The sequence below is a fragment of the Marmota marmota genome, unplaced genomic scaffold (assembly GCF_001458135.2).
Source record: "Marmota marmota marmota unplaced genomic scaffold, marMar, whole genome shotgun sequence".
Classification (NCBI taxonomy): Eukaryota; Metazoa; Chordata; class Mammalia; order Rodentia; family Sciuridae; genus Marmota; species Marmota marmota.
The window spans coordinates 7,760,619-7,771,638 of record NW_026000093.1 but is presented as its reverse complement, the minus strand read 5'-3'; the positions used below and the strand labels follow the sequence as shown (position 1 = coordinate 7,771,638).

The 11,020-nt window shown below is 37.3% G+C and overlaps 1 protein-coding gene across 1 annotated transcript in view; it reads right to left on the bottom strand.

The window, feature by feature from the left end:
• The window catches only part of Xkr4 (XK related 4), a 462,270-nt gene that overhangs the window by 424,039 nt on the left and 27,211 nt on the right, over window positions 1-11,020 (bottom strand). Inside the window, exon 4 of the mRNA XM_048782841.1 lies at window positions 10,424-11,014. Within this exon, the coding sequence (XP_048638798.1) occupies window positions 10,424-11,014 (591 nt within the window). The remainder of the gene's footprint in view (window positions 1-10,423; window positions 11,015-11,020) is intronic.

Here is an 11,020-nt window from a genome sequence, read left to right as displayed (position 1 = left end):
GAGAGGAGGAGCAGAAGGAGGAGAAGAGGGAGAAGGGAAGGGGAGAGGAGGAGGGGGGATCAAGAAAATGAGGGGAGGAGGAGTGGGAGGGAGAGGAGAGAGGAGAAGGAAAGAGAGGAAAAGGAGTAAGTAGTCAAGAAAGTCTGACTTTTTTTTATATGGATGAAACCTCTCCTCTCTTGGTGTATAGAAAGGTGACTTTGTCCTTCTTAAATACAGTGTACTTGATGGGAAGTCAAACTGAAGTCAGCTCAAGTCTTTTTCAAGTCACAGCCACTGAAGATCCCACTTCATCTCTACATGCATGATGTTCCCTTTGACTCATCCTCACTCACCCCACACACAGCCCACTTCTCTGTTTGCACAAAAGGATTCCCCTGTCAGAGAAATATGGCATATGTATAAATTAAACAAAAGAAGTGGAACTGATTCAAACAGCCTGTTTATGAATCATGCAGATGAGAAAACACTCTGACATACTTAGTTCAGAAGACCTTAAAGGAGATGCTTCAAATTTTCAAAACTTTAAAAATATCAAATGTTGGGCTTCAAAATTGTTCAGCTTTAGAATGATTCCTAATACCCTAGAGTCCAGGTTATTCCCACTCAGGAAGGGTTAATGCCATGTTCTTTTCTACCAGAATGCAACATATCCCTGTTCTTTAACAAGCATAGGTCTGTTGTATCTTTGTAAAGAGTTGAAATTCAATCTCCGGCAATATTAAATCAGCCACAGCACAACCCAAGACAAGCTTTTAATTTAAAAGCAAATCTAGCTCTGACAACAGTCCTCTCAATGACATAATGGATAGTTCTCTTAAAGCCTGGGAGGCATTTTTGTTATTTGCTAATCACAGCACTCCAGCTGGGCGACCACACTACTGAAATGTAGATGATGATTTTGGACTTCCAAGTCTATCTGTATGTATCTTAGAATTAGTGATCAGTTTCAGTATGTGTTCTCATGAAAATGGTTTTGTGTCATCATAACTAAATTCAGAAATGGCATAGAATTACTTGTATTATTGAAAAAAAATTTAAAAGTCTCCATGTACAAATAATATCTGTTCCCGGGAATTTTGACACTAATAATAACATCTTTGGAAACTCCTTTGGAAACCCCCTGTGATTTACAAAAACAGAAAGGCTCTATTGGTAGCCCTGGAGGAACTCATGGACTTCCCAGTATATGATTGATGCTAATGAAATAATCTATAAGAACAGAATAAATTTGAAGACCTAGAAAAAAATCTGGTAAAGTTTTTTGACAATTCACAAATAGAAAACTAAAACCCAGAAGGAGGAAATCAAAATCTCTAAACTTCAATGGTGTCACAAAAGCTGTGCTATGTCAACTGCACACACAGTTACACACAGCCTAGAACAGATGACCTGCCTGGTCTGCCACAACAAAGTTGGCCAAATCATCTCTTCTGACACTCAACTTAGTCCAGTTTCCGAAAGGACTAATGTCACTCTAATAAAGCTCCATCACTGGGAATCTAACGATAGCCCTCTCCTGTTTTAGGATTAGCAAAGGTCTAATGATGTCCTTCAAACTACCTGATTTATTTCCATTTCAACACTTCTTTAGGCAATCAGCAAACAGTATTGGCTCTGTGCACACACAGACATGGGATTCAGTTTTATGATAACATGACTATAAACTATAAGTAGGTGGATAGAAGCATAAAAAACTCTTAATAATTCTGGATATAAGCAGATTCTCAAATAGTCAAGCATGGGTAAGAATTGAATGAAAAATATCTATCCTAAAGCTTCTCCAGTCTGACTACACTATTTGGCAAAATCAGTAATGCAAAGCAAGATGCACTTCTCTCTCAGAGGTTGACTAGAACTTCATGAAATTTAGCCTAATATCACCAGGCATGGTGGTTCACACCTAATTCCAGAGATTTGGGAGGCTGAGACAGGAGAATTATGAGTACGACGCCAGCGTCAGCAACTTAAGGAGGCCCTAAGCAACTCAGAGAGACTCTGTCTCTAAATAAAATACAAAAAAACGGCTGGGAATGTTGCTCAGTGGTTCAGTGGTTAAGTCATACTATAGTGATACATGCAATACTCATATTTATAGCAGCACAATTCACAATAGCCAAATTATGGAACCAGCCCAGATGTCTATCAATGAATGAATGAATGGTTAAAGAATATATGGTATATAAACACAAAGGATTTTATTTATCTATAAAAAAAATAAAATTGTGTCATTTGCAGGAAAATAGATGGCACTTGAAAACATTAAGTAAATAAGCCAAACTCAGAAGGTCTTAGGTGCTCTCTCATATCTAGAAGGTAGAGAGGAAAAAGTCGGAGGTGGGGAAGGTGGTGGGGGGATATTTCATGAAAACCAAAGAGAAATCAGTAGAATAGAGGAAAGGAACCAAGAGAAGAGCATAAGGAAGGAAAGGGAAAATACTGGGGAATAATATAGGCCAGATTACCTTGTTACATTATGTGCATGTATGAATAGGTAACAACAAATTCCACCATTATGCATGTTATGGTTTGGATATGAGATGCCTTCCTAGAGCTCTCTTGTGAGATAATGCAAGAAGTTTCAGAGAAGAAACAACTGAGCCATGAAAGCCTTAATCCAATCAATGAATCAATCACCTGATGGGATTAGTTGAGTGGTGATTGAAGGCAAGTGGGGTGTGGCTGGAGTAGATAGGCTATAAACTCTTAACCGTGAGCCGTCAAATAAACTTTTCCACCTGTACAATTGTGCTGGTTAGGTCTTTTAGTCACAGCAGTATAAAAGCTGATGAAAACAATGTACAACTATGATGTACCAATAAAAATGTGGAAAAAATGAGAGAAAGATTTGTTTTACCTTTCTAGATAAAATTGCACTTTTTCTGATTCACTATACCAGAAGAAACTCAAAGNAAATTTGTAATGTTTTGAACAACCAACAATAAAAAATTAAAAAAAAAAAGAAACTCAAAGATGCAACCAAACAGCAAGTTTAGTTACATGCTCATAAAGAAAAAAAAAGAATGCACAGTTTCATTCACAGAACCTTAAATATTCACTAAGTATATATTCATATATATTAAGTTTCACAACAAATAAAATAACTCTATGAGGACCTGCCCATAGAATTACTTTTTGACCAGCTATGACATTAGCAATCATAGACATCAAGGAATGAAGTAACTTGATATTGTGGTCAGAATCACGCAATGTCATTCAAGGGCATATTTGCTATTGAGAATTGCTGAATGTGATGTTTCCCCAAATCCAATAACACAATAGAAATATTTTGTAAAATCACACCTTACAAATACTTTCTCATAACTATAATCATATAGTACTTTATATTTCATAATGCATAATAATTTTAAATACAAATCTAATCCCTAGTATTGATTTCAGAGATCTAGTTAGTGTGCCATGCAAATTCTGAAAGCAAGTTAAAGAAATGAGTTAATCAGATGAGCCAGTGAATGCATATAAAGAGAATCATTGCACATATCAGTGACCCAGTTATTGGTGCTATTAAGTTTGGAGGAAGACTATCTAAAACCATAAAATACAGAACATATTTAATAGCATGTTGTACACTTAAATATTCAATCATTAAGGAAAATTTTGTAAATGACATAGCAAAGACTTTCAAAACCACTACCCCAGGGATTTATGGACACCATTCAAAACAGAGAGAATACATCTGTATTGATACTATACTCACTTCTCTGTTAAGATAGTCTGAAATTATGTGCATGTGGCGGGTGGGGGTAAGTAGAAATTTTTTCACTTTTGTGAAACAAAGAGTTCATGGTTCAAGTGAATGGAAACAATTTACAACCTTTCTGTGAACTATTTCAAAGGTAGCTCATAGACATAGCCGCCATATAGATTTATGTGAAAATTATTCCAATTCATACAGAAAATTCAAGTAAATGCACAAGGAGTTGTCTGATTTTGTGTAGATTTATGCCTATCAGTTAACTCAAAGATTTAAATACCAAATCCAGCACTCAGGGGTATTTTATGGATTTGCGATGCTCTAGAGACACTGGATTCAAAAACCAATGAATAGATTTCAAAATGATACAACTGCAGTATTGCAAGAAAAATGCCTTCTGTTTCTTTTACCCACAAAAAGAAAAATTTAGTCTGCTATGTTTAGAGCAGCATGTAATAATAAAGTTTTTGTCATGAAATCTCAGAGCTGGAAGATGATCTTATAGTGTAACCTTTTGTATGATAAAATCCCTCTACTACATCATTACCTAATTTTTCAAACTATGCTGGTACACCCGAATGATAAGAATTTAGCGCTTCAAAAAGTCTTAGTTGATCTGTAATATCTCTTATTACTTAAAAATTCTTTCTTACATCACCTCAAATATCTTTCCTATAGGTCTCATCCATGTTTGTTTTGTTTTGTTTTAGAAACTTTGTTTCTTTGCTTAGTGTTTTATTTCTCTTTGATTATTTGCAATGTTGGGGATGGAACTGGGCCTCATGCATGCTAGTTTAGTGCCTGATCACTATGCTACATCCCCAACTCTAGTACCATCCTTGTGCATCAGAGGGATTACATCCCTTGTGCATCAGAGGGCTTACATAAAACTCCAATGCCTCTACCACATTATAATCCTTAAGCCCTTCCAGAGTTATCTCAAGTCTTCAGACTTTTCTTCTACTTTTAATTGTCCTCAATCCCATCAACCATTTTTTCCCATTGCTTTTTCTTCTTCCATATAAGTCTTCAATTCTAACCTAGAATCTTCCCAAAACTATATGACCTAAAGCATATAGCATTTAAAATTCTGTCTCAACTTCCAGATATGCAAAATGAAAGCAGTAACTCAACGGTCATTCTGAGGATCAAATAAAAGATAGAGCTCTCTGGAAATTTGAAAGTAGTGCAGAAATATAAGGATCAGGAAACCTAAATTGCAACAAGGTAAAGAATATTCCATGTGTACAGCACTAGGTTTGATTCCCAGCACCACATATAATTAAGCAAATAAAATAAAGGCCCATCAACAGCTATGTGTGTGTGTGTGTGTGTGTGTATGAAAGACCACTGTATCCTAAGGAAAATCTCTTCAAAATTAAATTTTAGAGCCCACACTTGTAATCCTGGTTGTTCAGGAGGCTGAGGCAGGAGGATCAAAAGTTTGAGGCCAGCCTGTACTTAGTGGGGGTCTAATCAAATTAGCAAGACCGTGTCTCAAAAATTAAAGAGCACTGGGGATGTAGTTCAGTGGCAAAGTGCCCCTGGGTTCAATCCCAGTACCAATAAATAAATAAACTTTTGCCCAAGAATTTTTACTTTCATATAGATAAAGTTAAACATTTCAACCAATTTGTTTTTTGGATAAACAACTCTCTACCATGTTGGATCTATTTATATGCCCCAGTACCATCCAATCTCAAATCCTGTGTGGTCAATGTGCTTTTATGGTGGAAGAGATATGACTGAGTCAGAGAGGCATTAATCCTCTATGACACCTTTCAGCTTTCTTCTATTTTGTAACAATGTGGTAACGCTTTTGTTAACCCGTACTCCTTATAATCCTCCAAAGTCTCCTCTATGTCTTCAGAATAAAATCTAAATTATTTCCATTATCTTGCCCAAGGAATACTCCATCCTCATGGATAGCTGCTCTCCCTCACCCATATTTGGAGCATAAGCAGTTAACCCATCTTGTTCTTTTTTGCCTCCTTGTCTTGATGCACTATTGTGCTCAGGGCTCTAAAGTCAATGTCCTATGACATTCAAGTGCAGCTTTTTCTTATCCTTCAAACCTTCCTATAGATATCACCTTCCCCAGAGTGTATTACCCGAACCACCAATGTGGTTTGTGTTTCCTGTTTCTATCATAGAGCTTATTCTTATATTGAAATTATTTAGCTTTCTGTCTTGCTCACTAGGCTCACCATAGATTCCCAGAAAAGAAGTGTATCTTATTCAGCTTGAGATACATAGTAGCTAACACAGTACCTTGCATGTACTGGGCACTCAATATATATGTTCAATGAATAAATAATTAATATTTACAGAGAGGGAACACAAATATGCAGAAAATTGACATTTGATGAAGGAGCAAATGGCACCAGTCTTGCCTAACCCATCAGAATCCAGGACTGATTCAGAATCTATAGAGCATCTTTAGTTCTATAGCCTTTGCATTTTCCTACCCATTGCTTTCCTCTAGAACCTCAACCATTTGCAAATAACTAAGCAATTTAATCATTAACCTCAATACAAGATCATGTTTCTTTGCTGAAATTTGATGCAAAAAGCTTAGTGTGACTAACTGGTATATAGTAAGGAAAATACTGGATTTAAGAGTCAGACCATTTGAGCTCTAGTCCCTATTCTATTATTTGACTAATAGTGTGTTACTGGAAAGATTCCCCCAATCAGCCTAAAATGCAGCTCCCTTTCCTATTTGATCATCCTTAGTAAAGTTAAATTCTTCTTGTTGTTGTTTAAACACATTCTTGTCCAAGTTGGCAATTGAAAGTAGCCAATTGAGCCAGAAAGAACTCAGACTTTATGACAAGCTTAACTCTGAATCCTAACTATACCACCACACAATAACTGGGTGATGCTGGGCAAGTTACTTAACCTCTCTGAGGTAGTTTTCTCATATGTAAAGATACTAATAATTTCCTCTTGAGTTATTGTAAAACTTAGATGAGATACGGAATGAAAAAAAATACTTATAGATTTTTCAAATACCAAATAAGATTGTTGTCATTATTCTTGTTTGGGCAGGTTTAAGAATGGTATAGAACAATGTTTCTCAGAGGCTTTGTATTCCACATAATTACAAACATATTTAATAGATGTTACCTCAAAAATTATTGACAACTGCACATGAGCACTAAGAAGTCATGCTATAAGAAAAGTGTTTAACTTTTTGATCTATCATTTTCCCTAATTATTTGAACATGGGATACCTTTTAATAGCAAGGGTAGAATAGCAAGCTCAGTAAGAGTCTTTATTTATCACCTTTCACTATAGAGATCCTCAAAGAAAAACCAAGATACCAAAAATGGTGAAAACCCTCCTGACTCTGCATCCATTAATGGGCTTATTCTTTACAGTGTTCTTATTTCCTAGAAAAAAAAATAAATAAATAGGTACATATATACATAGGAAAATTTCAGATAGAATTGCGAGAGTAAATTTGATAAATATTGAAGGAAAAAGACATTTAGAAACAACTTGTCATGGGCATGGGGGCTAAAAACTGTCCTACTTGGGCATTTCTGATCCCCACTGGCTAAACTTCACTCTTAGTAATTTCTGGAATCATATGAAATGATAAATAAAGAAACACAGCTTCTAATTCATTTGCAGGCACAGATCAGTTAAAGTCATAATTGCTCTTTTTACATGACAGCAGAAGTTCACTTCATTATTTCAAATGGCTCTTTCTCAGTATTACCTCCTGTGACTTTAAAAGCTGCCATTAATTTCCCATTAGTGAACTTTAATTAAAATGAATATGTATCATTGCTTTCAGCAGTTGCATTTGTAATACATGGAAAAATACATGCAAATGTTGCCCACAAAGTTACAAATGGCTCATTTCTGTACAAGCAAACACTTTGATGTTATTTCAAAAGATTTTATCCACAGAAAGCTTTTAGAATCTAACCTTTCCCTAAAAGAACTAGAATTTTATGTAAATACAATGAACAGTTACCAACCTAGTTAAAATCTATTTTATTGATCCCAGAAAGTAGCGTGTTAAAACATGAATAATGACCTCTGAGCTTTGAACCCACTCAGTAACTTGGTGTTTCTGCAATATTTGTGCAGTGCGTTGAAAAGGAAAGCTAGAAGGGGCAGAAGAATACGTCTAATCGAAGGTCTCATAGTGGTCTAAGATGTTGGACTATGTCTAATACAATAATCTGAGATGAGTCACATTTCACCAGCTTATCATCAAAGATGCTTCTACCCCAAAGTTTCCATTCAAATGTTCAACACTCGGAAAAATTGGAACATATTAGAATGTATCTGAACGTTAAATATCATAAGCTTTCTTATCCCTTTACAATTTCTTTTATTAGGTCAAAAAATTTTATAAACATTATTTATAAAGAGAAAATGAGGCTGATTAGTCTTAGATTATGCTTGCATCAAGTTACCCTGGAATCCCCAAAATATGTCAGCCGGAATCCCCAAAATATGTCAGCCAGAATCCAAGAGCAGTTAAAGGAGATGATAATTCAGGTTTCCATACTAAACACATCATTCTGAAAATGTTCACAAACATCTGATAATATTTCTAATAATAATACTTCTGCCTTTAATGAAAATACTACAGAAATGCTTAACAAAAAAGGAGCCACATGTTCCTCCAAGGGTTAGGTCACTTAATGCCTTTGGCTGGCAGACTATGGTTTTCTCTCTGCATTCAACCTTACCCTTCCATCGCTTTTCCCCCTTGATATCTATTCTGTAAGTACAATTGGTCCAGCAGCTGTGGTCTCCCTAAGATGTTTGTAGGCCTTTATCTTTTCCTATTTCCCATTTTCTGCATATTACTTCCTGAGAAAACTGAGCATCATTTCTCATTTTTAGAAGAGTCAGTACATACAACATAAAGCAAAGTATTCATTGGCAGAATTTGATAGATTTTCAAAATGTATCGATGTGTAGGAAAAATTCATAGTTTTTAATTAATAGAACTGAGAAGTGCTTGCATTATACTATATGTTTGTATATCGAGAAACTTTAAAGGCAACTTTAAAAGGAATCTTGCATAAAGTTTGAAAAAGTTAACAAATGAAATTGTAAGCCTCATTTACCACATTATCAGATTAAAATGCTAATCATCTGCATAGCGGTCATAAATAATTTCAGTAATTAAATCAAGGGTTCTAGTTCTTCATCATACATTAAGAAGGGCATCAAGCTATAAGCCTTCCCAACAGACATCTATGGAAAATAGAGCTATCACATTTAACCTACATTCCAAGAGTCCTGTGACTACAAAATATAGATGTTTCCAATGTCAATCTGTCTGACTGCATAACATACATCACTTTTCCAGAAAGTATCTGCTTAAATTTTTTTTTTCACAATGTGGGAAGTCACCATCTCTGGCAATGTTTATTCTGGTTTACAAAGTACTGGTCCTAAGAAGGTGGTGAAACCATCACACTTGCTGTTCTCAGATGAAAATGCTTCTGTTCATAATAAACCGAAAGAAGTGTGTGTTCCATTCCACAAACCCTGAGTTGTTTTCAAGCAGGTACTTTGGTATAGTTAATGACTTACATTTTATCACAAAAACACATAAAAATAAAATTTAAGAAGAACACTAGATTAGCAGAGTGCTGTCCCATATTGGTACACTTTCTAGGAAGTTTCCACATGTTACTTATACTATAGATTTACTAACTCATTCTAAAACCATAAAAGCTCTGGATGTTAGCATCTATATAATTCCACATACTTAACTTTTGGAGATATTCAATACTGTTTTCAAAACCTACTAAAACAAAAGTCAAAAGAACACATTCCTGAGCATTCTGTTACAATATCCATAAATCAATGGAATGGTTGATATGCCCCTGTCTAACAAGTTTAGGCTTGTATTCAAGTTTGCGTTTGGAAGTGATATATATATCATATCACATCTAAGAAGATCTGGTAGATCAGATACTAAGTAGCAAAGCAGCCAGTGAAGATACCAACTACAATTAAAGTTTATAGGACACACCAAGGGTTCTCATTCACATGAAAAAAAAAAAAACAGATGTGGGGATATTGCAAGATAATCAGAAGGTGCAACAGATAAGTAAGTCTGGGTCTGCAAAATGTACTTACTCATGCTTGGAGATATATGTATGCTTCTATATGACAAGTTAAGTGCCTTTTTTGTGCTTTACTTTTAGTACTTCTCTAGCAGTGGTCATTAAAATGTGGCTACTTTTGATTGATGTGTACAACTCCCATCTAAACAGAATTGGTATTTTTTCCAAAGGAACAACAACAACAAAAAATCCTGATTGCAACTTTGACATCAAATTCAACATAATAAAAACATTTTAAAAGACCTGACCAGAATCCTCTGCTATTCACTGAAAATGGGGAGGGGGAAGGTTGTAGCATATGAAGAGAGAGAAGCAAGTGAGGCAGTGGGAAGACATTAGGGATGAGGTGATTAAAACCACTTTGCTGCCCTTCCTTGGTTTCTCACTCCCCTCCCACTCTAGGCTGATTTTAAAAATTCTTAAAACTACAAGCCCCATTGAAACACACACACATAAACACACACAACAACAGCAACTGAAAGAGTGTGACTAGGGTAACCATCACAACAATCGTGAACGATTTTCGTGCAAAAGCAAAGCAGTGAGGATGTAGTAGCAGCAGTGACTCTCCCTTGTCCCCCACCCCTGATACGGTACCTCCAGATTTGCCCGAGCTGCAAGATGTGGATGAGTGACTGCAGGAGCCAGATGCAGAAGGAGCAGGACGCAGACCTGTGTTTGCCGCTGGCCCGGGTGGCCCCGCTGCTGTTGCTGTTAGTGGCGGTGATGTTGCTTTTGCTGGCGTTGGATGCTTGTCTTTGCGGCGTGGAAGGACGAGCCTCGCCTTCCCCAGCTGCAGACCCACCGCTGACCACCGTCTTGCAATCGGCTCCAGACTGCGGGCAGCTGGAGGCAGCGGCCGTGGTGCTGTCCTCGGTGCTGAAATCGTGCACAAACCAGCGGAAGCTGAACACTTGCACTGAGAGAGAGCCGAGCACCACGAAGAAGAGCGTGAGCCCGAACCACCAGCGCTGGCCGCGCAGGTAGTAGTCCACGGCGAGCCAGATGTCAGTGCCCACGTCCGCGAAGTACACGGCCACCGCGGCCAGGATCCAGAGGCAGTCCCACAGCGAGTAGCGCCGCTGCTCCCTGCCCAGGCGCAGGCACAGCGCCGCCGAGCCCGCCCCGCTGCCTCCACCCGGGCCGCCAGCGCCGCCGCCCGAGCCGCCTGAGCCCCCAGAGCCACCGCTCCCG